At 41.4% G+C, this 27,684-nt stretch overlaps 1 protein-coding gene across 8 annotated transcripts in view; it reads right to left on the reverse strand.

The window, feature by feature from the left end:
- TENM2 (teneurin transmembrane protein 2) overlaps nt 1-27,684 on the reverse strand; it is a 1,550,877-nt gene that overhangs the window by 48,275 nt on the left and 1,474,918 nt on the right. For 6 of the 8 annotated variants that reach the window (XM_066591118.1, XM_066591117.1, XM_066591116.1 and 3 more), the window contains 4 exons: nt 26,333-26,353; nt 15,943-16,175; nt 12,570-12,724; nt 6,776-7,650 (listed from right to left, as the gene is read on the reverse strand). In XM_066591118.1, coding sequence (XP_066447215.1) covers nt 6,776-7,650; nt 12,570-12,724; nt 15,943-16,175; nt 26,333-26,353 — 1,284 coding nt within the window. The remainder of the gene's footprint in view (nt 1-6,775; nt 7,651-12,569; nt 12,725-15,942; nt 16,176-26,332; nt 26,354-27,684) is intronic. The other 2 variants (XM_066591125.1, XM_066591124.1) reach the window with 1 other exon arrangement.

Genomic DNA, 27,684 nt, shown 5'->3' on the forward strand with positions numbered 1-27,684 from the left:
TCTAATGGATGTAGATCAATTAGTATACAAATGCTCAGTATGATACATTGAGCAGATGAATCGGTGCATTGTATTACTATGTTCTGAATACAGAATGCCATACAAAAGGGTATAGAAATCTATTACTATTTATTAAATGGCACATGGTCATTTATATATCATTATGTAGGATCCCCTGGAAATACATGTATTTTGACCTAAGTGTAAATGCATTGTGCTCTATTGTAATGGAGAACTCCTGAGCCAGAATGGAGGAGCACTTCAGCTAACTCAAGCTGTCCATGTATTACATCTGAAGTAACACTATATTTCCCCTGGCCGGACAAACAGCTGATTTTCTAGAAGTGCCAGAAGCCGGACTTGCGGCAGCTGCAAGGGGGTGGTCTCTGAGGAGCTGACCCCTTTATTTAAGTCAGTTTAATGTGCCGCCAATACTGAGATTTCTTGAGCCTAGGAACGCTGCTGTATTAGAATAGTGGATGTGATATCATTAGTATAATTACCATAGAGGCCTCCCATGTAGTTGCTGTGGGCCATAAGGCGATCGCTCAAGCCTTTCCTATGAGCTCGCCTTCAACAATCTCAGGGCTGTACTGATCCAGGATAGTGGACTGTGACAGTGTGAGTAGGTAGCAGCTAGAATACCATTTCAGTTTTTGCTCTGGGGTCATCGATTCCCTATATACATGTATTCAGCCTATTTCTTCAGCATAGGAGAGTATAAAATGCAACTAACAAATAATGATAATCACATGTATTGAACACCCATGCAATAACTAAATGTAAAAGAACCTTGGAATGTGAGTGCTGCCCAGGCGTGCTTCTATATACGTTGCAAGGACCGTGGATCGGGTCTAATTGGGCTTGCACCAGCTCATACCCCATCCAGTGCAGCTTTATATAGTGAGACGTTTATTTTGCATGTATTCCACATGAGGATGAGAGGGGGATGGAGTATTTCGCAGTCAGTCCTATTTTCCCTCTGAATGTTCTCCCTCCGCATATGGTAGAGTGTAGTACAATTCTCTGTGTGTCATTATGTTACAGCCTGCTCTGACATTAAGTTCTGAACGCAATGTTACAGTTGTGAACGCTATGATTTGCTAATTAATACACTGCCTTACCAGACATTAAGGCTAATTATTCTCATCACAGAGCCAGCAAATTACCCATTATATCCTAGCACTTTACAGGCTGCTTTGAAAGAAACTTTATATCACAGTTAACTTTCACATATCTAATTTGAGAGTGATATTTAGAATGGAGTGGTATCATTTTTTTTTTTTTTTGGTATTGTCACAGTGGATTTGTCTTCACAGTGCATGGAAAAGCAAGAAGGCATAATGCAGCATCCAGCTTTACCACTAGATGTCCCTCTAAGCAATGAAACCTGCAACGGCAAGGAGCAGGACACAGCGTTATGTCTTCTTTTACCATCTGAATAGGGGTTCTGCTTCTTATTTACGTTAATGTGTATCATTAGCTACATTCATGACGATGGTGAAGGAGTAGGGAATAAACTAAATATACTTACATAGTCACATACTATAAAAATAAGATAAATCAATGTTAACGGCAACAATTTGTATGCAGGTAAATAGGTCTGCTGTAATAAGCCTATAATTGTGGTTAACAGAACTAGCATTTTTTTAATAAGTTGTCATATATAGTGTATTAGTTGCATGGAAGACCTGTCAATGCACAGATGATACCAATGCAGGGCTGAAATGAGAACTTAAAGCCACATTTAGATTTTTTCCAACTATTTTATGTTATAGGTGGGTCCAAATTACTAGCAGAGCGGCAGCCTAAGTATTACCTGAGTATTATAGGTGGGTCCAAATTACTAGCAGAGGGGCAGCCCAAGTATTACCCGAATATTATTGGTGGGTCCAAATTACTAGCAGAGGGGCAGCCCAAGTATTACCCGAGTATTATAGGTGGGTCCAAATTACTAGCAGAGCGGCAGCCTAAGTATTACCTGAGTATTATAGGTGGGTCCAAATTACTAGCAGAGGGGCAGCCCAAGTATTACCCGAGTATTATTGGTGGGTCCAAATTACTAGCAGAGGGGCAGCCCAAGTATTACCCGAGTATTATAGGTGGGTCCAAATTACTAGCAGAGCGGCAGCCTAAGTATTACCTGAGTATTATAGGTGGGTCCAAATTACTAGCAGAGGGGCAGCCCAAGTATTACCCGAGTATTATAGGTGGGTCCAAATTACTAGCAGAGGGGCAGCCCAAGTATTACCCGAGTATTATAGGTGGGTCCAAATTACTAGCAGAGGGGCAGCCCAAGTATTACCCGAGTATTATAGGTGGGTCCAAATTACTAGCACAAGTATTACATGATGCTGGTTCTGTGCTCTAAGATGTCATCCATTCATTGTTTCTCTAGGACTGGATGAGCGGAGCGCTGTTGACTGTTGCACCAACTCTGATCATTACTGCACCAAAAAGGAAGCAAAGAGGGATGATTAAATTAGAAGAGGCGCTGCAGACACCCGATGATGACACAGGCACTACCAGCACCTCCATTCTACACAGCCACACTGCCTTCTATAATAAAAGGGTCCCCACCGCAGTCAGCTGGCAGCTGCTCCATCGTGCATCAACCCTACATCGTTGGCAGTAAGCCCACTGACATGCAATGGGTCTGATGATCTGCCCAGGTGCTGATGCCAGCCCTGTTTGGTCTGACTGGCCTGCAGGGATTTGTCTTGTTAGAACCTATGGCCAGTCCATCTCTGTAACAATGTGGCACTGAAGATGGGTAGTATGTAAGCCAAGTAGAAGCAGAGTACAAAGTCTTAGATATGGACCCTATATGGGGCTGATGTTCAGCTGCTTGATTAGATGAGTGTCTAACATGCAGAGATATCACTAGTACCAGCAAAATGTGAGATAAAGGAGCTGAGACATGGGACCAGGACCACTGAGCCACCAGTAATGACCAGCAGGCCTATAGGCTCACATCGCCTGCATAATGCAACTTAGTAGTTCAGTTATCATTTTTGCTGCATTAACCCCCTAGTGGGAGCTTACTAAATACATTTATTATTGAGTTAAATGGAAGCTGTATAAATCAGTGCTCAACAAGTCTGCACCATAGTTTAGTAACTTTTGGGCCTTGTTAACAGAATTAATTTTTTTTTCTTAAAGGGGTGTTTCCATATTGGCCACGATGGGAACACTGCTCCCTACTAGGTAGCTGGGTGGATGTAACTCCCGTAGAAGTCAATGGAAGTTAAGCAAACTGCATAGGACAGCGAGCTACACTGTTTCCGTACAGCAACTTGGGAGTTACGGAAACAGAATCACTCACCATGCTACAGATGTATTACTTGATTTTTGATGTGATTTACATAGTATGCCTATGCCATATGTACAGTCTAGCAATCTATAGAAGGCAATTGGCTCCATGAAAAGTGTAAGGCACCCAACAGGGGTGTAAACTATAGGGGATGCAGGGGATGTGGTTGCACCCGGGCCCAGGAGCTTTAGGGGACCCATAAGGCCACTCTTCTCCATATAGGGAGCCCAGTACTATAAATGAAGCATTATAGTTGGGGGCCCTGTTACAGGTTTTGCATTGGGGCCCAGGAGCTGCAAGTTACGCTTCTGGTGCCAAACAAAAGTTCAATGTGTTAAACAGATAAGGTGCACCAAATATTGGTTTGTCATATGCTGCATCTGCACACTGTTTGCGTATCCCCCATTGACTTTTAGGAGATTTACAGAAACAGCATAGCGAAGCCAGCTTGGCTATTTCCATAATACTGAGCAGCTCCGGCCAACACCTATAGTCAGGCGGAGCGACACTGGGGGCCACAACTAGGGACAGGTAGCACCATATATTTAAGCCAATACTCAAATATAGGAGAAACATAATGTCAACTTTATACTTCTAAAATTTCCACTGCTGACATAGCGCAGACCTAAATCTATGGTGAAATCCCAACGTGTTACATTGTATTGCAGAGGGTGAAACTGCTAACACAGATTTACAAGAAATCAGCAACTTAGAATCGTAAAGCCGTGAATTCTTTTCCGCTGTTTGTGTATGGGGTTTAGCACTATACTCCATTGCAGATTTTCTCACGTGCCAACAAATACGCCACATGTAGTCCAAAGCTTTAATTACAATTCTCGTCCCTTGAGGCTTCACTTCCATTTTTAGCCAAAACTAATACTGCATGCAAAAAAAAAAAAACCTTTACCTAAACTGCAAAACGCTACCTTGGTCATAGATGTATTTATATGTTTTCGTTAACAATGTGTGGAAATATGTAAAGCTTCCCTTTATATTGTGAGTTGTTTTAGATGAGTGTATATATATATATAGATATATATATACACACACATGACATTTGGAGAGTGGCAGTATTATACATCACATACTGTATATTTCCCACGCTATGAAAATGTAAATGTGACAATTCCGAAAACCCCCCATAATTATGACACCTGTTTTTACTGACAAATTATGACAATTAATTACAGCATAATCGTGTTATTACGGCAAATTAGAACTCATGTTAAGGAAAATCAAATACTTGCCATTTTAAAGGCGGCTTTTTTTTTTTGTTCTTAGCAGGAAAAAAGTTCAGCAAACAATGTAAAATGCATAAACAAGCAATTTGTAGATCTGTGAAGTTGGTGAAGTATCTTAGAGAGAATGTGCCAGTGATCACACTTTTTCTATTAAAGTGGTGAATATAAAACTATCAACAAGCGGCAAAACATTTAATTAACATGTTAATGAAGTACAGTCAGAGCTCACATTATGTCCTCACGTATGCTATCTGCACACACATGCCAGCTGATATCACTCATGGGAATCACATTGACAGCAATGAAGATCTTCCTGCATACATTACAAAGACAAGGCTGCGCACATTACTTAAGTCACCGGATCTGAATCGCGAAGAATGTCTACAGACAATTTGGGGGAAAACACATATGCTTCCTTTACAGTTTCTATTGAATTGATTAAAAATGCAAGATCATAAAACATCATTAACCGGTCGCATGAAATGAGCATTCTGCAACATTACTGCTGTCTAAACACATTTTACGCTTCCTACAGAAATAAAAAAAAATATTGAATTAGGAAAAAAAACTCCTTTTCCTGTCTAATAATATACAAGCGCTGCTCGGCTCTTCTATTCTCCTTCAGTTGTATGCTTGCATTTTCAGCTAAAATATATCTCCTTGGGATATTTAAATGACAGCCGAAATTCTAACACAGTCGCTCCACAAATGTTGTCATAGTAACCCCAGAGCTGCGAGAGGTGAGAAACTGGCTAAAATAATTCTCATAATGTACGAAAAGGGAGCAGCACAGTACAATGTACCTTGATGGCAGAACGGCGGATTATCTGGACTGCAATGCATTTTTTATGTAGAAATAGTTGCTTGTTGTCTTTTGCGCATCGATGTGATGCCGAATATTTTGGAGAATGTCAAGGCCTAAATGACTGTCTTCGAACACAAACAATCAGAAGGATTTACTCTAGAAGGGCTTTGCCAACCCCATGATCCAAAAGCATACTAATAGGTTCATTTGGAATTTAGATTCTAAGCCCCACAAGGACTGATAGGAGTGATGACTATTTCACTACAGCGCTGCGGAATATGTAGGCGCTATATAAAGGAGTAGAATAATTAGTCCCATAGGGATACTTCAGTCTTTAGCATAAACCATTGGCATGAGATTACCCTTCATCTATAAGGCAGAAGAGATTTCAACAGGTGTCTCACCAGGGAAACAGGTTAAAATAATTTAAAGGGATTGTCCGCTTGCTTGCTCAAATTTTAAAGACAGTTGCATATTTATTAAATATGCAATGTACTACAATACAGCATTGCAGTTCTGCAGCTCTCCTGCTCTTTGGTGATAGCGGTAGTCAAGTGACCACTGACTGCCACATCACCACTCATTCTCCTGGCATCCGCGTTCACATCCTGGACAGCATGATGTCAAGAGTTCCAAATGTGATGCTGAGGCCTCTGATTGGCAAGTGGAGGTCACCTGACTTCCGCTGTCAACAGAGACTGGGGGAACCGTGAGACTGCAATGCTGGATCTCCAAGGATGGGTAAGTGATGCTGTATTTGTTGTTTTAGTACATCTGCACCTGACTTTAAAATATGGAAGAGTAACCGGACAACTGCTGTAAGATATATCAATGTGGTCCACAAAAAGCCAAAAACCACAATCTAGATTAATGGCCATATGGTTTTGCGGGTTAAACTACTTTTTAAGCTATATTCCGCCGCAGATTCCTCATCAACAAGTGACATGTCACTACTTTTTTTTTCTCCATGACGCGACTTTATCATTATAAGGATTTATCATGGGTTTGGCGTGGATTAAACATCAAATTTGTGGAAAAATCCACCCTATGAACTTTGCCTTTGGGTTTCGGGACCATATTTTTCAAACTACCGTAATTTTATACTATTGCATCATGTACATTTTTGCACCATTGTTCTACTCTAGGACATGCTTGCAGGTGCCAGGTTTCTGTGGGTGTTTGCTCTGTGGAGAAAAATATGCCAGTGTGTAGTGGTCTATCTTATGCACAGGTGGTCTGAGGGACACTTTGGATGGTCTTCAGTCGACTAAAGTGGGACCATGAAGGGGATTATGTCCCATGTACTTAGAAGAGCTCCTTTGTTTTGCATCACCTAGATGTTTGAATCAGTTCTCTCTCGCTGCACATAACTAAGTAATCTTAGCATAATCTTGCAGAAGCTTTTTTAATACTTACTCATAAAACATTGTCCAACCGGTCTCATCACTCTTGGTTGCCAACAGCCCCGTGATCCCATCGTATGTCATCAAAGACAGCTCCAGACTCTGTGTGGAAACCAACTTTAGAGCTCCACTGGTGGTGAGTGTGAGGGTGATTATCTGATTGTCTGGCATCAGGAAATGTCGTGGGGTGCCATTAGAGTCCCTGCGGATTTTCAATGAGTTTCCACTATTATCAATAACTTCTATCACATCATTGTCGGCACTGTAAGTAAAATTGTAAAGGTATTCTCCCGTAACCAGGCTCTGAGTGTACTGATGAATCCCATTGATATTAAATATGTATAGCTCTTGTTCCCCTGGGGATGCAACTTCATACTGATTAAATGCAGTGAGAACAGGCTTGTTTTGAAGAACAGCTCTTATACGAATATTTCCAAGATCTGCAATGTACACTGTGCCGTCAGGTGCCACAGCTAGAGATGACGGAGAGTTTAAGAAAGCATCTGTGGCATAGCCATCATCTCCGGCATAACAATTGCAATTTACATCGTCTTTGCAGTTACAGTCTGAAGCTGCACCTGCTAAAAGAGAGATTTCACCATTGGTTGTCACTTGTCTTATTCGATTAATCTTCTTTTCATTTGTTTCTGCAATGTAAAGGATCCCAGTGTGGGAAATAGCTATGGCACTAGCAGATTCGAGTGCAGAATGAATAGCCAACTTGCTCAGAGAATAGTCTATGCCAGGCACCTGGCAGTGCATTGGACGTCCGGCTATGATGCTGACTTGGTGGTTTTCTGTTATGCGCAAAATAACATTGTTCTCTAAGACGTAGAGAGAATTGTCCATTGGGTTAACCGCTAAATCTGTCGGCCATTCCATGCGAACCTGAAAAATATACAACATAAGTACTTAATAGTGCAATAATTTCCTTTACTGCTGACAGTTCAACATCATATTACCTGCCATATATAAATTTGTCTCTATCCTGACTACTTGTTAACACAAAGTGCTGAATCGAATGCGCAAGGGGGCAATTTTTAGATGGGGTTTCCCTTTTCTGCTCCATTCGGGTCGCAGGAAAGAGGAATTTCCATGGCCGAAGGGCTCTGTCTCCAAATGGAACTGAACAGCGCCGGACAAACTTCATTGACTATAATGAGGTCCATCAGCTTTCCGTCCAGCTGCCTGACTTTTAAATGGAAGAAAAAGTGCTGCATGCCGGATCTGTGACAGAACCTCCAGCCAGAGGTTCCGACGCAGATGTGAAACTGGCTTTACCCTATAGAAAGAAAATCATTCCTAGCAATTACATTTGACTTGAGCCAAATTTAAATTTCAATAATTAAAGGGGTTTTCAGGGACTACAATGTGGATAGCCTATCGTTAGGACAGGCCATCAATATCAGACTAGTGGGGATCCATCTCCTGACCATCTATGCAAGACTGAGTACATCCACTATTGAATCTACAGAACTGTGCCTGGTAAGGAATCAAGAAGATGCACCATTTTCAGTTAACTAGTCAGTGGGTGTCCCAGGAGTCAGATCCACACCAATCCGATAAGGAGGGCCTATCATAAGGATATATTGGACCTAAAGTAATAATAATAATAATCTTTATTTATATCATACCAATATATTGTGCAGCATGTTACAAATCAGTGGGTACATGAACAGACAAAATCAGGCATTACATACGATATTAAACTAATAGACTATGGGCTCTGCTCACAATCTATGAGAAAATGGGGATCATACAAGGTAAAAGTGCTTGCTCCCTACAATGGTTCAGCTATCATTTTCTAAATAGGATAGTACACATAAAGCTCTATGAGCCTATCACCAGTCAGTATCTGTGCAGATATAAAATGCATTAGGATGCATGGAGCATGGCGATACGGTGGGATTAACAGGTTGAGTTCTGAGGGATGATGTAGAAGAGGGGTAAGTAGAGTTAGGTTTGATTAGGGAATATGATAAGCCTCTCTAAAAATATGTGTTTTTAGGACATGCTTAAAACTTGGGATATTAATTGCTAATTAACCCGCTTGTCTGGGGTAGCGCATTCCAGAGAACTGATGCAGCTCTGGAAAAATATCGTTCAGATTGTTGCTGGATCATGGGAATCTGAACAATAATTGTTCGGTATAAATGCTGGCAGCAACTGAATGATGAACGCTAATTTGTTTGTTGTTCAGTTTCTACAGACATTAACAATGAAATGACGATCGGCCTGTGCAAACAGCAGTCAATCATCTATTAACAACTGCCTGTTTAGTGTGAATAGAGGTGGGTGGCCAGTGCAATCTCTGGCCCGCTCCCGTCTCCATTCACTGAGTGATTATTGCTGGGAGAACTGTCAGGCACTGAAACATATCGTCTCATGTAGAAGGGCCCTTATGGGTAGCGTGGTAGACAGAGATGAAGAAAGAGGTGAAAGGGTGAAGCAGCACCTTGGAGAGCTTTATGGATGAGAGTGATGAGTTTAAGTTGTACTCTATAGTGGATGGGCAACCAGTGTAGTGACTGGTACAGGGTGGGGGCAGCAGTGTAGAGGCTAGAGAGAAAGATGAGCCTGGCTGCTGCATTCAGCATAGACTAGTAAGGTTAGAGTTTAGTGAAGGAAAGGCCAACTATAGGATTTACAGCAGTCAAGATGAGAATAACTCAGGGTAACAATAAGATTTTTGGTGTTTTCAGTGTAAGAAAATGGTGGATTCTGATTATCTTTTAACCCCTTTAGGACAGGGCCTATTTTGGGCATAAGGACACAACAATTTTGGGGGGATTTTCAACTCCACTTTTCAAAAGCCATATCTTTTGTATTTTGACGTTGATTTGGCCATATGAGACTCTACTTTTTATTGGTACTATTTTGAAGTACATATAAGACATTGTAAAATGTTGACTATATTTTTTAGAGGGTATATAATGCCAACATTATATATATTTTTAAGTTTTTCCAGTTTCGCACAATAAAAACCTTTAGTTTTTTTGTTAGAAATTATTAGTTTTTGGCATTGTTGCATTCAAGGTCCCATATTTTTCTATTGACAAAGCTCTTTGACAGCTTGTTTTTTTGTGTGATGAACTGTTGATTTTATTGGTGAGACTTTTGGGTACATATGGCTTTTTTCATTACATTTATTGAGGGTTTTTTTTTTTTAGATAAAAATGAACAAAACAAGCATTTTGGTTCGGTTTTAATTTTTTTTTTCCGTACAAGATAAACAGTGTGTTCAATTTATTGTAGAGGTCATTACAAACATGGCAATAACAAACATGTGCATTTTGGTTTAAAGAGGGGAAAAGTGGGTAAAGTTTTTTTTCTTCTACACTACCAATTTTTTACGCTTTTTTTTCCCTGTATTTTTTTTTTTTACACTTTTTTTTATGTCCATGTAGGGGACTACAACCCATGATCATATGTTCACTATGATAATATATTGCAGTACTTCTATGCTGCATTGTATAATAATAATAATAATCTTTATTTATATAGCGCCAATATATTCCGCAGAGCTTACATAGACAGGGGGGAATACAGAAAGACAAAAAAAATACAAACATTACAGAACCACGGTTACATAGTAATCAGTTGACAGAAACAGTAGGGGTGCGGGTCCTGCTCCAACGAGCTTACATACTACAAGTAATGGGGTGACACAGAAGGTAAAGGGGCTGGAGATGTGCAGGGTATGGTGAGGTGGAGAGTGAGGGATGCTATACACATAGACGATGGTCAGACGTTCAGCCGTGTGACGGCAGAATCGGTATGACTGTAGGGACAGTTGATGGTGGCTGGCAAGGATTGCAGTCAGTAGGTCAGGGAGCATGTTATCAGGCAGCGTACAGAGGGGTTTGTTTAGGGAATGCGGTATGCCTCTCTGAAGAGGTGCATTTTTAGAGCACGCCTGAAGTTTTGTGAGTCCTGGATTGCCCGGGTACCCTTTGGTAGTGCGTTCCAGAGGACCAGTGCTGCTCTGGAGAAGTCTTGGAGGCGGGAGTGAGAAGTTCAAATTAGAGGGGCGCGCAGTCTGGTTTCGTTAGCAGAATGGCGAGCACGGGCTGGGTGATGGATTCAGATGAGGGAGGCAATGTAGGGTGGCGCAGCGTTGTGGAGGGCTTTGTGGATGAAGGTAGTGAGTTTAAATTGAATTCTGTATTTAACTTCTGCATTCAGGATGGATTGGAGGGGGTAGAGTCTGGTGCAGGGGAGGCCGATCAGCAACGAGTTACAATAATCGAGCCGAGAGTGGATGAGGGCAACAATAAGCGTTTTTAGCGGATTCTTACGATATTCTTGAGGTGTAGCTGACATGTTCGGGCCAGAGATTGGATGTAGGGGGTGAAGGAGAGATTGGAGTCAAATATGACCCCAAGGCAGCGGGCGTGCTGTCTGGGAGTTATGGTGGCGCCACACACTGAGATGGAGATGTCAGGATTAGAGATGAGCGAACGTACTCGGTAAGGCCGATTTCGCAATCGAGCACCGCGATTTTCGAGTACTTCACTACTCGGGTGAAAAGTACTCGGGGGCGCTGTGGGTGAGCGGGGGGTTGCAGAGGGGAGTGGGGGGGAGAGGGAGAGAGAGCTCCCACCTGTTCCGCGCTGCTACCCCTCGCTCCACCACGCCACGCCCTGCCCCACAGCGCCCCCGAGTACTTTTCACCCGAGTAGTGAAGTACTCGAAAATCGCGGTGCTCGATTGCGAAATCGGCCTTACCGAGTACGTTCGCTCATCTCTAGTCAGGATGATGTTGGTTAGTGGAGGGTGGAAATACCAGTAAGTCAGTTTTAGAGAGGTTTAGTTTTAGGTAGAGAGAGGACATAGTGTAAGAGACAGCGGACAGACAGTCGGTGATGTTTTGGAGGAAAGGTGCAGAGATGTCATGGGAAGAGGTGTATAGCTGGGTGTTGTCAGCATAGAGGTGGTATTGGATGCCAAAACTCCTGATGGTCTGTCCAATAGGGGCTGTGTAGATGGATGAAAGGAGGGGGTCGAGGACCGAGCCCTGGGGGACCCCAACAGCAAGGGGAAGAGGAGGGAAGGTGGAGCCAGCAAAGGAGACGCTGAATGAGCGGTCAGATAGGTAGGGGGAAAACCTGGTATTATCACTATTGCTAGCGATCATATGTCATGGCAGACCTGGACGTCAGGCAATATCATCTGGTTGCCATGGCAACTCATCGGCCCTGTGCGATGACACAGAGGGGGGCCAGTGACATCAGAAGGGGAGCATACGCCCTCTGTGAACTCTTTACATGCTGCGATCAACATTGATCGCGTCATGTAACAGTAGAGATCGGTGTTCTCAGTAATCACTGCTAGTGCAACAGGAGACCAGACATCAGTTACAGCCAGCTCTTGCTGCAGATGACAGGGGCTGGGCTTCTAAGTCAGTGCCATGCACAGAATGTAAGTTGATGTCCCGCTGCCTTAAGTACTAGGCAGACAGGATATGAACCTACTTCCTGTGGCATTAAGGGGTAAAAGTATAGGTGAGATATACGTATAAGAGATTGATTATAGGAAGCAAAGGAAATATCAGTCAAACATGACCCAAAGACAGTAAGCATGCTGCCTAGAAAATATGGTCATACTACCCTATAATAATGACTACTCTACCTCACAGGGGCCACACAGGACAGGGTATTGGGTTGCATTTAGTCCCTTGGCCGACCTTATATATACACAAAGTATATCCATTCCCTCCAGTGTACTAAGACTTCTCAATTCTCACGAGAGCCCTGATTTTGAAAAATCTGCTGGTAATTGACGTAATAAAACAAAATCTACTGTACCTGAGTGATGTCCATGCTAGAGTCACAGCTTAGAGGTCGTCCCGCTGCCAGGTCATTAGATCCCAACAGCGTAGAGATGATTCCGTTCGGGTCTACTTTTCGAATCATTGTTGCGTCAACAAAGTAAACGAATCCATTCTTATCCACAGCTATTCCTGCACAAAAGATGAAACATCTTATGCTGTAAATAAACATCCATTTGGCAAATCGAACTGTTGAACCAATATATTGATGTGAAGGAGCTACTGCAGAACCTAAGAGTTTATTTAAACTTCTAAGGAAGCATACAGACAGTCTGAGGATCACTGTTCTAAAGTCTTCAATTACCAGCCAGCTTCTACAATTAATGTAGCTGTGATAGATGTGATGTATGCCTATATATAGAATATGAAGGGGAGCCTTATTATTTTCATAGCATGATGCACATTAAATCTGTAGAGCGTATAGTTATGCCTGTGTCAAGTTTAGTTACAGTCTATGTAAAGTAACTAAAGAGCTATTCCAATGTTTCTGAAATGAAGCTTGTGTGGCTACAGCCTACTTGTGCTTTCCGCATTCTGGCCCAATTTGTTGTCACCTCCTTTCCCCCACGAAAACTGAATGGCCCATGATCAGTAAAGCATTTGAGACCAATTTCTTATGGATTTACATTTTCCCTACATTTCCATGTACCCATAGTTCCTGATTGCATTTCAGTGAAACTTTCTATAGCCAGTCTATGTCCTTTCGTCATGTCCTACCACCTTTCTACAAACTGAGACAGAATCACATAGGTAACTGATAGGCTTCTTTTCCCTCCCTGCTATCAGCACAGTGCCAATTTAGCTTTGAGGTACAGTACATTCAACCCCCTTGGTATTCTTCCGCTCTTGCTTTATTACTACCTGGAACTAAAGTGAATTATAATTTAGATTTTATGTGCTGGACCTGACAAGATTGTCCAAATAGTTACAGAGGAATTAAAAAAATACCTTATTTTAAAAGAATAAATAAAAAATGAAAAGTTGTCAGTGCATATATATATTCACCCCCTTTGCTATGAAAACCTTAAATAAGGTTTGGTCCAAATAATTAACCTCAAACCTCACATAATTAGTTGAATAAGGTCCTTTTGTGTGCAAGGTGTCACATGATGTCAGTGGGTCAGGAACACTATCTTTTCTCCTTAGAGAGAGCACCTAGAAGGTGAGTGAGGAGACTTATAAGGCCATTCATGCTCCTCGGGGTAATATGCAAATAAGGGAGATGGAACAATACCTCTGCAGCACTTGCAGAGGTATTATTCCATCTCCCTTATTTGCATGGTGTCAGTGTAAATAATCTGTTTTGCAACATTAAGACCAAGGAGCTGCAAACAGGTCAGAGTCAAAGTTGCAGAGAAGTATAGATAGATCAGGGTTGGGTAATAATATTCTAAACTCTTAACATCCCACAAATTCTTTATACTAAAAGGAAAAGAATGTGGAACAAATACAAACCTAACAAAAGAAAGCTGAACACCAAAACTCACAGACCGGGCAACTATCGGTGTTAGGGTGGTTACACATGGCCGAATGTGAGTTGTGCCCAAGAATATCAGATGCAGCTCACATCGGACAGCACACAGATACCTGTCCTGTGCTGTCCAATCTCCATAGACGGTGAACATTGCATGTCCTATTCCCATTCATGATAAAATATGAAGAGCCTCATAGGCTATAATAGGTCTGTATTCTGTCCGTGAAATACACAGACATAAAATACGGTCGTCTGAATTAGGCTTCTGTCAAATATTCACCAAAGACACCAATATTAAAGGGGTTGTCCCGCGAAAGCAAGTGGGTCTATACACTTCTGTATGGCCATATTAATGCACTTTGTAATGTACATTGTGCATTAATTATGAGCCATACAGAAGTTATCAGAAGTTTTTCACTTACCTGCTCCGTTGCTAGCGTCCTTGTCTCCATGGTGCCCGTCTAATTTTCAGCGTCTAATCGCCAAATTAGACGCGCTTGCGCAGTCCGGGTCTTCTTCTTTTCTCAATGGGGCTCCGTGTAGCTCCGTGTAGCTCCTCCCCGTCATGTGCCGATTCCAGCCAATCAGGAGGCTGGAATCGGCAATGGACCGCACAGAAGAGCTGCGGTCCACCGAGGGAGAAGATCCCGGCGGCCATCTTCAACCGGTAAGTAAGAAGTCACCGGAGCGCAGGGATGCAGGTAAGCGCTGTGCGGTGTTCTTTTTTAACCCCTGCATCGGGGGTTGTCTCGCGCCGAACGGGGGGGGGGGGGTTGAAAAAAAAAACCCGTTTAGGCACGGGACAACCCCTTTAATGCTGAAAAACCTGCAGCAGAAACAGATGTTTACTTAAACTCTCTAGTCAAGAACTCAAAATTGATATGTAAAGGCCCATTTACACGCAGTTAATCTTTCAAACGATTTAACATTTTAGAGATCCTTTTGCATAAAGTGTTAATGGACACTAATGTCCATTAACACTTTATCATCTTCCTTTGCATGTAAAAGGGCCTCCAGGAGCTGTTTGCAGAGTACAGCATATGGACTGGGCTCTGCACATAGTTGCATTGTTATCGCACGGGCTATCTGCAGAATACAATGTAATCTTCCGACTCCCGCAGAGAGCACAGCATGCAGTCCATTGAAAGTTACTTTATCTCACCTTAAAATCATTGTTCAGACAAAAAGTGCATGATGGTCACTTTTACATGCAACGATTATTGCTCATTTGTGGTCATTTGAACGAATTTTGAGCGATAAGCGGTCAGTCAGTATCTATATATTTTTCCTTATATCTTTCTCATTGGCTGCTCAGTTCAGCTGTATTAGGAAAGAGAGGTCATCTACAACTATAGTATAGCTACAGTACCTAACTTAAAGTAATCTGGAGCACACCCCGTGCCTTACCATTGGTTCAGGCTATCTACGCTACAGTCTGAACCAATGATTAATCCCACTGATCAGCTGCTCAGGTGAGCGCCACGACCTGTTCCCAGACCAATGATATCCCGTTCATTTGTCGTGTGGCCTGAAAGGTGCTCAAACCGATTCAAGTGGAGTAGATTGAGCTGCTATAACAGGTTCTGCTGCTATGTAATATACAGTACTGTGCCTGATATGTAGTGATCAATGGAAGCCAAACAGCTGATCATGGGGCGGACCCCCATGATCAGATATGAAAGACCTATTCTACAGATAGGTCATCAATATTGGAGTCCCGGAAAACCCCTTTAGTATAGTTGGAAAAAGATTACACAGGCAAAAGTAATATTTTGTGGTCATCTATTCATACATTACACCTTGAAAGGCTGAGTATCATTGTTAATATGTAGATCCACCTACATCATAAGGATACTCTAAAATTCACTCTACTCACCTCTGGGGTTAGTCAGAATGGCATCCACCGCCTTCCCTCCATTACCACATCTAGCCTCATCAAAGGGCATACATTGTTCTCCATTGCCAGCAATGACTTCTAGGTTGGTTGCAATATCCTTGGCCCCTGTCAGGGACTTGATTTTATAAATTCTGCGACTGTTTGTGTCAGACAGATATATTGAGCCTGACACAGGATCAACTGCCAGATAATATTTATGTGCTATGTTGTTGCTTTGAAAGAAAAAAAAGACAAAGATCAGTTAACCAGAACAACTTGGGATATATAGTGCAGCAGTACGAGGATAGATGAGGTTATATAAAGCCACTATGTGAAATAAGCTGTATGACTCCTTAAGATGTGGGAGTGCCAGTAAGGGCGCTATCCGACAGAAACACCTTTTGAAGATAAGGGCATTTTCTGTGTGATAGTATCCTGACAGACACTAGGAAAGGTTTGCAGATAACTCGCACTGCTTGAATGTAGGACGAAGAATACACAATACAAAAGAAAAAAAGTGGACATTTATATTATAGCAGCAACTATACAAGGACTATCAAAATTATACAGTGATATCACTTTACAACTCTCTACAACTTGGAAATGGACAGAATCGTCCCTATTTTTCTTAATACAGGTTATTTGAGACAATGTATTTGTGGCATGATACAAAGTAATTAACATGGTGAAATATTCAGATACTAAATGCAACATTTTTCTGCTCATTGCAAACAAATTTGATGTATGCTTCCAACTGGATGGTAGCAAAATGATGGACAGGTGACAACAGACCCTATATGGACGACAATATATACCATCGACTATATGGCCGGCATATGTAAAATCTAGCATGTGGTATATATGTTACTTTTCCTTGTTTTAATTTGCAATTAGACAACATAGGTGAGAAACAATCAAAAAATGTCAAGCGCCAACTTATTCCGCAGCGCTTTCAAGTCATTTATTAATTACCCCCCAGCAAGCTGGGTACTCATTTTAACGCCCTTGGAAGGATGGAAGGCTGAGTCAACCGGCAACCTGAACCACGCCGGAATTGAACCCAAACCTTCAGGTTGTGAGCGAGAGCTTCGGACTGCATTCTGCTGCCTTAACACTCCATGCCACACAAGGCCCTCTGTATATTTTATGTTGACCATTTTTATTAGGTTTTATAGATTACTACTATGGCTTGTAATTTATGCAAGATTTCCAGGTTGCAAAGGCAAAAAAATAGGACTACCCCCCCCCCCCCCAAAAAAAAAAATAAATTCTGAAATGCTAGATTTTACATTTGCTGCATATATTTATCATAAGCATTAAGCAACAAGAGCGAATACCACACGTCCAACCACACACATTTCTACTTGGATGATATGATGTGCACTTTAACCTACCCTATGTCATTATATAACAATGACAGTGACAACATTTACACATGAATGGTGCAATTCTCGGATGCTGAATCCCTCATCAGTGATATCATGATTCGGTTGTATGCACATTTATTATACGCGGATACAGAACAGTTTAGCATCTTCTATTATTTTGATACAGAGAAAATACTTGATGTCGGCTCATTTAAAGTTATTCTTGATTCCAGGACAACATTGTTGCTGGACTATGTTGAAATCAGCATGGTAGAAGAATATAGCACTTATGTCTTGATTGCTGTAACATCCGCTGGCAAAAATTAGCAAAAACTGGTCAGTAAGTTGACAGTTCAAGACCTCTGCCCCAATGTGTTGCTCATAAAGAGATGGCATCTATTTCTGTCTACCATCTGCTAATCCAAAAAAAGTGTGAAATCCAATCTTAATCTCTCATCAAATTTCCATTGAAATGTAACATAGAACATCTGTGCTTACATCGCTTCATCAAATGCAAATTGTAATTAATTCTACTTGAACTATTTTTTAGCCTTGCTGGTCAGTTGATGGAAAGTTTTGGAAAAGAAGCATATGTCGAAGTACAGAGGGAGAAGGCGTTAATTTACTGTTACAGTAGCTGTAAATCATTTAAAATCACATCCACTTTACAGAAGACGTTCCAAGCATCTTTCATTCCACCACATTTGTCCATGCAGGCGGCCTTCATTTTCCGTGTTTTCTTTTTAATCGAATTAAGCTGCAAACAAGGTTTTAACTGCGACACATGGTGAACGCCGGCGGTATGGATAACAGGCTTTTTCCTTTACATCTTAGAACATTGACCTTACAATAATATCCCTTTAACACCATTGTTTGGTCTACAGAATAAGGCCCAGAAACTACATAAACTTTGCAATGCAGTTTTTGTGTCAGTTTGGCCCTTGAGCCAAGATCGGAACGGAATGGAGATGTTTGTGCATTCGGGTCTATGAGTAACCGAAGCTGGACCCATGAATCGCTATGAACTAGCCACATGACTAGAATGAGAGCAATTCCTCTTATAGAGCTCATTATTGTATAACAATAGCCCACCCCACATAGGGATATTGTTTTCGGCCTTGTCTTCATTTCATTCTTTGATGATTGGCAAGTACAAGCATACGCATTTTATACAATAGAGGTGACCTGTGACATTCATCTTTATGTATCACTTTGAGAACAAAAAGAGAAAACACTTCTATTCTACGGTGGAGAAATCTTCATTACATTCTTCTCGGAGTTTAGTGCTATTCACCCCTATTAGTATGAAGTGCGAGTATTCAAGTGCTTCACCGAATTGTAGAGAACACATCTATTTCTGAGCATGCTCTACAGTTTGAAAGAGAGTAAATAAAATATACACAGGTTCTTCTCGACCGCTGAGTCCAAGGCCATGAACAGAGCTACAGTGATATGTATCATACGCCTACTGTTGGGGTCAGCGGCAAAGAAGAACACATGCCTGTATGAGAATCTGTGTTGGTTTCTAGCAGTTATGTCCAGAAGTTCTTGGAGACATACGCCCTATAGACACCTCTTACATGGCAGTAATGTACCGTATAGTTTTTGCAGGTTGAAGCTGGTTTTGAGCTGTTTAGGGGTTGGAGAGGACAATAGCTGTCATGTTGCAGATGTTTAGCACTGACATGAAATGTTTCTAGAGCTGGTTTTGTGAGAAGCCCCATTATGGTACATGGAAAATCATTTTTACACGCAGGTTTGAATGCCATGATTTTTATTTTTCGCACTGAAAATAATAGCTGTTTTTGGCGACACGATGTGGACAGGATTTTGTGTGGCTTGTATACTACAATGTAACATCTGGTGCTGCTATAAAATAGCTAATTAATCTTGTATGTGAATATCCCCTAATATTACAGGCTGGCGAGGGGGTGCGGAATGGCTGTACAGTGGCTTCCCCCTTCTCTGCTGTATAGCACTGATTGCGACCCATCAGTACCTAGTAGATGCTCAGTTTCTGCCTGTCCAGTCTAGACTCTATCCAGTCGTACCCATATTTAACAATCCATACTGCCCGTGACTTTAGTGAACCAAAGTTACAGCACCATAGATTACATCCAGAATATGGGCTTTTGAATCTGGGTATAATACACCTCTCTAAATTATGCCTATATCTTCATAAGGCCAGTTTCACACAGAGGACAAAAATCACACGATTTTCTCGGGATGCAACAGTGCTACAAGTCGCATGTATGTGAAGCCCATGCTTTCCAATGGGTTCTTTCAGATTAACGATGTTTTGTAGGCTGCTACATTGCGTGAATACAAAATCGTAGCATGCTCTATGCAGCCATGATTTGCGAGGTTTTGTAGCCCGTTTCCCCATGGAGCCTTCCTTTGTGTTGCATCGCATGAAAACGCGGTTTTTGTGCGATGCAACTTTTACAGTAGGAAGTTCTACTGTAAAAGCCCTAAAAAAAGCCTATCTGCCTAAAAAAAAAAAAAAAAACATCACTGTCAGCTCCCCGCACATCTCCTCTGCAGCGCCAGCAGACTTGCTTGTAGTCATCAGCAAGTGCTTCCTGGTTTGGAGGTTCAAAATCCTCACCTCACAGCATGGGCTGTGATGGGTTCTTGAGCACTGCGGCTCAACCAATTACAGCAGCGCTTGATGAACCAATCACAGGCATCGCATTGAATGTCTGTGATTGGTTCATTGAGCACTGGCTCAAGAACCAATCACAGCCAGTGCTTCCTGGAGGTGGGGATTTTGAACCCTTGACCAGGAAGCGCTGAGGGAAAACTAAAAGCAAGTGTGACGGGGACCTGTGAAGAGAAGTGCAGCAGGGCGGACAGAAGCTGTCAGGTGATGTATTCTTTTTTTTTTATGCAGCCAGGGCTTATTTTCTGGGTATGGCTTACATTTCAACCCTCCTTTTCCCCCCTGAAAATCTTGGCAAAAGAATGCTACGAAAGTTGTGCCACTTTGTAGCAACACAAAATCAAGATATCGCCATGAGATATGGCTGTCACCCGTGTGAAAGAGGCCTAAAGAAGTTGAGTACAGAAACTCTGCAAATAATTTACTTAGTTTTATAATGTTTTTGAGTGAATTGATGCCTTATCCTCTGGTTTAAAATTGGTGCTGTTGTTTTTGGAAATAGACAGCAGTTTATCTGCACTTTGCTGTGGAAGTGACAGTGACATTACAGCATACGTCTCTTAAAGGGGATATCCAAGTAGAAAAAAATGTGAAAAACATGTTGCACAACCATAAAAGACAAACTTACCTTGTCCGATTCCTCACAGTTCCTGCTCCGAAGGTGCCTAGTTCCTCGCCGCTCTCCACTTCCTGCTACATGGATGATGTCACCAACATCAGAGACATATAACGGCAGCAGCCAATCAACAGCTCACTTTGGCCACTGCTTAGCTGCAACTGTCACATGTTTCTGTGAAGAACCATCATTGCGGCTGCATCAGGAAGTGGATGATTGGGCACTGCATTTACGGGAGTGTTTTATATTTGTGTAGAACGGTTTTCAAGATTTGCTTCTACCTGGATATCCCCTTTAACACATTGCTGTTGGGAAACTGAAAAATCAGCATTCTGGATGTACTGTAAATACAATTTAGTGGAATATATTTATTAAGGTTTTGCAGAAGTTTTCCATGTTGTTTGAATTTTTGGGAAAAATGAATCTAAGCGGAGAACGTCTTTAAGGTCAATGTTTGGAACAAATAAAATGCCAACTTATTCTTAACTCAATGTCATGGTGACATTAGATCCCAGCGAGATATATCCCATTTCATGATGAAATGCTGGATAATAACAATCCTGACAGCTTCAGGATTAGAGATAAAAGGGATATCTCTGGGTGGTGATGAAAGAGTTATATGGAGAGGAGTGATTACGGAAATGATAAAGACAAACCGTGATTTAATAATACATTGGAAAGATAGAGTCAAATTGCAGGGTACTAAAACCATTTCATCATGGAAAAACATTTCATCATGCTCCACGCTGCATGTCTAACATCACAATTTGGGATGACCACAGTTCCAAATATATATGTATATACACATATCTATAGATATATATATATATATATATATATACACACAAATTTTCAAATGCTTGTGGATTTAAGTTAAAAAAAACACTTAAACTAAGCCATCTGCTTCAAAAATTGGAGTTAATTAAGCTGAAGAGTTAGCTCAGTGATAATGTCACTGCCTGTATTTAGTTAAGTGAAAGGTTTGCTAAATGATCAGAGAAAGTCTGTTCCATTTAACCATAGTAATCAGACTTTAAATCCAACACTGCTAAATAGCAAAGCAAAGATGAAGAACTGAGCAAAACATAAAACCCCTGACAATTAAAAAAGCTGCAGAATATTTGCTTGGTATGTTGTCACCATAATGCAGCTTTAATTAGGGATTAAAATAAAAAACCTATAAAACAGTTTTCAGTGTCCCACTGATAATCCCGACATCACTTTCATATTGCAGAGTCATGTTTTCAAAACCTCTAGTGCCATGTATTGTACCCCAGCCAGCAGCTTGTGAGCCTCCAGCGGCTCCAGATACTACTGTGCACTAATCACATTTAACCCATGCATACTACAAGAGCTCTCAAGGACTGCAGCTTGGGCTCCTTCACGCACACTTTTATCTGGCTTTTTTCGTTTTGCAGCAACTTGTGAGTCGTAATGTGACCACATTCACTTTCATTGGGTAGCAGTGAGACACTGTGATTGTTGGCCATGCAATTGATGTTGTGGACAAAGTCACCATGTAGCCTTAGCCTGAGGGCTTAAACACATAATAGCTGTCTACAACTATCAGAAGGGCTGTCACAGTGCAGAGGGATCAGCCCTATTCTCATTTGCACAAGGAAACTGAAAAGGAGGAGACACAAATTAGATATTAGAAAAAACTTTCTGACAGTGAGGGTGATCAATGAGTGGAACAGGTTACCACGGGAGGTGGTGAGTTCTTCAATGGAAGTGTTCAAACAAAGGCTGGACAGACATCTGTCTGGGATGATTTAGTGAATCCTGCATTGAGCAGGGGGTTGGACCAGATGACCCTGGAGGTCCCTTCTAACTCTACCATTCTAGGATTCTTTGACATGGATGGGTTTTTCTAGCCTTATATAGCTGTGATAATCATGACCGTATAAGGGGACAAAACAAAACCACTGATTTCAGTGGGAGTTCAGGGGTTTTGCTTTCAATGCAGGAAATTTCGCAGCTAAGAAAAGATAGGACATGCGCTATCTTCCCCGCATGAAGTAAATACCGTATGCAGGGACAATCAGGCAGCACCGATCATTCTGCCTCTTTTTTTACACTCCTGCGCTCTGGTGCAAAGTTTGAACTGCTGACAAGGGAGAAGAAATCTGTCTCGTTCAGGCGCAGCTACGCTCCGTACTGCCTAACATAGTTGCACCTACGGCAGTTTGTCTAAGCCCCTAATTAAAGACTGATACATCTCCTTTCTTTTGTATCCAATCCTGTGTTTGGTTTAAAAACCACGTGTGGTTCCAGTCTTAGGCCGGTATCACATGGGCGTAAGGGCATTTACACATGCATTTGCGCTGCGTATTTATGCAATAGGTGTTGCGTATTTGTACACAGGTGGGTGTTTTATTGTACTTTTTTAATGCGTGAATTGTGTGCATTTGCATGAACAAAAAAAAGTGCAACCATGCCCCCCTTCATTGAAATGAGCAATTAGTTTATTATGTGCTATTTGTGTGTGCAAATACGCAGGATAATAGGAAATGCTGCGCAAAATACCCTTATGTGAACAAACCCATTGACATCAGTGGATGCCATTCATTACGTATTGCACACACTAAATTTGTCCACACTTAGGTTATGGCCACACAGGGTAGACATACCACACATTTGCCACTGCAGAAGGAAATCAGCAGCGTATTACAATACAAAAAAGTAAAAGGAGTGACACCAAAGACATACATATAACACAAACACCACAAAACCATGGATCCAAAGGATTAAGGGTATAGCAGGCCCCACGCTTCTCTCACATGAGCATATGGTCACTGAGTATTACCGTCGCAGTTTTTGCGATCTTACGTCGGCACTCAGCGCACTGTTAGAATGTATAGTACTTATATGGGAAATGAAATAGTTCAAATGGTAATTAATAATTTTTTTTTTCCTCTTATTTACACCTTTGCACTTTGGCGCATCGGAATCGACCGTTTGTCCCCTTGTTCTCCACATCACTTATTGCACCAAACAAAAAAATTCCTCTTTTATTTTTAACTAAAAAGTTGTATATTTTCAACACTCATGCCATGAGATACACTATAATTTTATATATATGTATAACTTTTCTTTCATTTTGTTGGGATAGTTCACTAAATGTCGCTGTGTGATGGTGTGAGTGCACTAGATTACGGCGTTTGGTACCCGGCCTTGTCGCCGAGTGTGCACATGTGACACTTTTTAATTTGCGCTCGCTCCGACCACTGAGTGGTGGATATGAGAAGTCTTTTGACTTGCAAATTCCCTCACATGCGCTGTTCTGCCTCCAGCGCCATTTTCCTGTCCTGTGATCAGTTGGAAGAGGATATCAGGAGGTGTGGGGGTGTTTGTCTGTCACCCCTTGAGAAATGAAATGTGCATCAGGGTGCCTCCTGGCTCCATTGGTGGGTCCTATTCTTGCATGTGGTTTTCATATAGTTTGTTTATACGCAGTCTTCTTTATTATCTCTATTACCATTTACTTGGAAACTCTGCATGCTTTTGTATGTACTGGCATATTAAAATACCAGAAAAGTGAATTACATTTTACAAAATCTCATCCATCTGCCGTGGAAGAAGCAGAAATTGACCTGCGGTGTAGATATTACATCTGCAACATGTCAATTTACGCAATGCATAGGGTAAGTTCTGAGGCAAACCTGCCACAATATTCTCAACAAATCCGTACGTAATGGAATCGGAAAAAATCCCACAGGGCATGTTGATAATGTGGCAGTTATCACCTGTTGTAAAAAATCAGCTAAAGTAATTTGAAATCACATGTAGCATACCTTAAAAAATGTGATACTGCATGTTAAGGCTAATTTCACAAGGGCGAGCACGATATGGGCATTTGAAAACTCAACCTGATATCACGCTCAAGAACGTGCGATTTCCCAATGGATGTGAGTCAAACGCCTTGCATCACACTTCAGGGAAGTAGCGATCCTCGAGCGCTGTCAGCCACATCGGAGGATCGGCAAGTGTTTCTCTCAATTGTTTTTATTGAGAATCCTCAGATCGCATTGCACACGTGCACCTCGATGCTTTTGCCGGCCCCATTGAAAACAATGGCCGAGGCATTCTGAGGAAATGGCCAAAGATGGGACAAGCTGTGATTTTTTTTTTCCGCATCGCTCATTTATATGACCCCATTCAGCTGACTGTCTGGTGATCTGTGTGTTATGGATTCTGAATATGATGGTAATAGTTCTCCACAATATGGGCGGTCACAGAGTGCAGAGTACCCCTGTGCAAGAATACGCCTGCCCACCCCCTCTAGATAATGCAGTCACCAAATAATAGTCAGATACCAGCTCTACACAGTGCTAATGATTACAATGCAGTTATATTCAGTGATCACAGGTGACGTTTTCTCTGACTGGTGATGTCCATTTTCATTTTTCTTATCTGAGCCCAAACTGCCTAAAGAATTCTGTCTCTGAACACTCTCTCCATCCAGCCACTGCTCTGTGGCCCTACAAAGTGCACCCTCTGTGACCCCACTTACTAACAGTTTCCCCTCTGTGACCCCACTTACTAACAGTTTCTCCTCTGTGACCCCTCTTACTTACAGTTTCTGCTCTGAGAGCCAACTTACTAACAGTACCCCTTCTGTGACCTCACTAACTACTAGTACTTCCTCTTTGGGCCTACTTACTAATGGTGTCACTTCTGTGACTACTCTTACAAACAGTTTCCCCTCTGTGACCCCTCTTACTAACTGTACTACTTCTGAGAACCCTCTAACTAACAGTACCCCCTCTGTGACCCCACTTACTACTAACAACTCCTCTTTGGCCCTACTTTGTTATAGTGCCCTCACTTAATAGTGCTCTCCTGTCCCACCACCTCTTCATCACACAGGAATTGTTGGACGTTGCAATATGACAGTCTTTACTTACCATTCCTTATTAATAAAGTGTCACCATCATCCCCAGTTGAATACACAACTTGAAATCCTTATTATTAGACTCTGTCCCCAATGGAACTCACAATCTAATTTCTATGTCTCAGACACACTCCAGTATACATACACATATGTTTAGAGAACAACCTCTCAGATAGACAATACATACAGGGACTGGATTGTATTCTCTACATTTTTATCCCTTTGGGACGCAATCCCGGTCTTACAAGATCAGCACCATAGAATCCTATTGGATATCTAACCAGCAACCAGTTCTGATACCTATCAAATATATTGTAACCTAGGACTGCTTGATGTTACACCAGTGTCGTATCTCCCATTTGCATAGCAGTGTCATTTCACATCAGTACATCAGTACATAGCCTGCCAAAGTCATTGTACTTTTGGCATTCATGCACTTGGTATATTGAAAAGCTGACTTCCGCTTTTTACCCTTAACAATGGTTTCATTTGATCCTTTTCATAATTACTTATGAACAAAACAACTGCCACTTAGCAAGCTTATGCGCTAATAAAAAGTTTTGTGTCACAAGTAATAGCAGAAAGAAATTAATGTAGTTGAGGAGGATGTTTGAGTCGCACAATTATATGTTTGGTGTACTGAGCCAATATAATAATGAACAATGATAATGGCATGAAACAACTTTACCACTAACATTAGGTACAAAACAATGAGTATCTGCAGGAGGAGGGGAGCAGTCATTAACAGCAGCGATCCGTCATTGGGAAACATTTCATTCTATCGCAACAAGATGGACAAAGAGCAAATGAAAAGAAATGCACCATTGTGCGATTCAAAGCCAAAGTCTTACCTATGTTTAAATTCTTTGTTTCTTTAGCCAGAAAAATGGATGGGAAACAAAAAAAGAGAGAAAAATAGTGAGACAATTTAAAAGGGTAAAGAAAAGTACAATGGATAATACATGGATTTGATTAGGTTGAAATTACAGATAATTTGCACAATGGTAATAAAAAAGAATTTTCTTACAGTAAGTGAGCAAACCACGGCTTCCTATGATTAGGCAATTAAGCCGCTAGAAATATGGGATAATGTGAGTTAATGATATTGAAAAGGTTACAGCCTGAAATAAACAACTAAAGAGTAAACATACAGTAGACTGTTTATTGCAGCCGCCTCAATGACTGCTGTAGTGTTACATTGTGAATAGCTAAGGCAACCACAGTAATGGGGGGCTCTTCTAGTCATCCCTTGTGTGTTTGGCCTATGCTGCTTCTAACATATTATTGGATCCACCGGATATTGTACTAAAGGGATTTTGCTGATGGAACGCAAGTAGACGCAAAATCTGAGGCTCCTGAATCCCAGTGCAATTGGATCAAGATTGGTCTCTTGGCAAAAAGGTGTCCTGCAATGTAACTTCTGCTACCCCGACAACACCTATAGGAAAGGTGGATGGCCATGGACCTTTCTCTTAAACTCTATCAGATTTATGGACAAAGCTGAGACAACTACCCCTTTAGACTTCAATAGGAAGAGTCACATAAATGCATGGCTACCTCTCCATCTTCACTGAACGGCCATCAAAACACCACCATGAGCTGAGGATCTCACAGGTGAGCTATGTACACATTACCCATATAAACTGTGTTTGCCAAGGGTATAATTAAAGGAATACTAGGCCAATTAGCAAACCTTTAGACCCACCCAAATCAATTACTGAGTTAGAGGAACACCTATATTATAAAATCAATTAAGTAAAGCCATTTTAGTTTCTTATTAATCCTCAAGGTTTCAACAGGGAAAATATTAAGGCCTTTTCAGAATAGCGTCCTCATTTTCATTTTGCTGTTCCATCTTAGGAGTAGCAAAACGAAAAGAAAATGTTTTTGCTTTCAAGCTCATTGAAATGTATTAAAGCGGAAGGTCCTCCTTTTAAATCTGTTTGTCTTTTCAGTCTCCGTTCAGTTTTTTTTTTACACTGGATCACAAGTGCAGTTCTAGTTTTGGAAAAGGAATACAGATGGAATCATTCTTTTATTGCATTGTACGCAGCGGGAGGCGGATGGAACTTGAAGACCATCTGTTTTTTCGGTAGTGGTGGTGCCTCTTCAATGAATGTGGCTCAGTTGTTAGCACTGTTGCCTTGCAGTACCGGAGTTGTAGGTTCAATTTGACCAAGGGTGATGTCTGTATGGAGTTTTT

Source organism: Eleutherodactylus coqui, chromosome 2 (genome assembly GCF_035609145.1).
Source record: "Eleutherodactylus coqui strain aEleCoq1 chromosome 2, aEleCoq1.hap1, whole genome shotgun sequence".
Taxonomy (NCBI): Eukaryota; Metazoa; Chordata; class Amphibia; order Anura; family Eleutherodactylidae; genus Eleutherodactylus; species Eleutherodactylus coqui.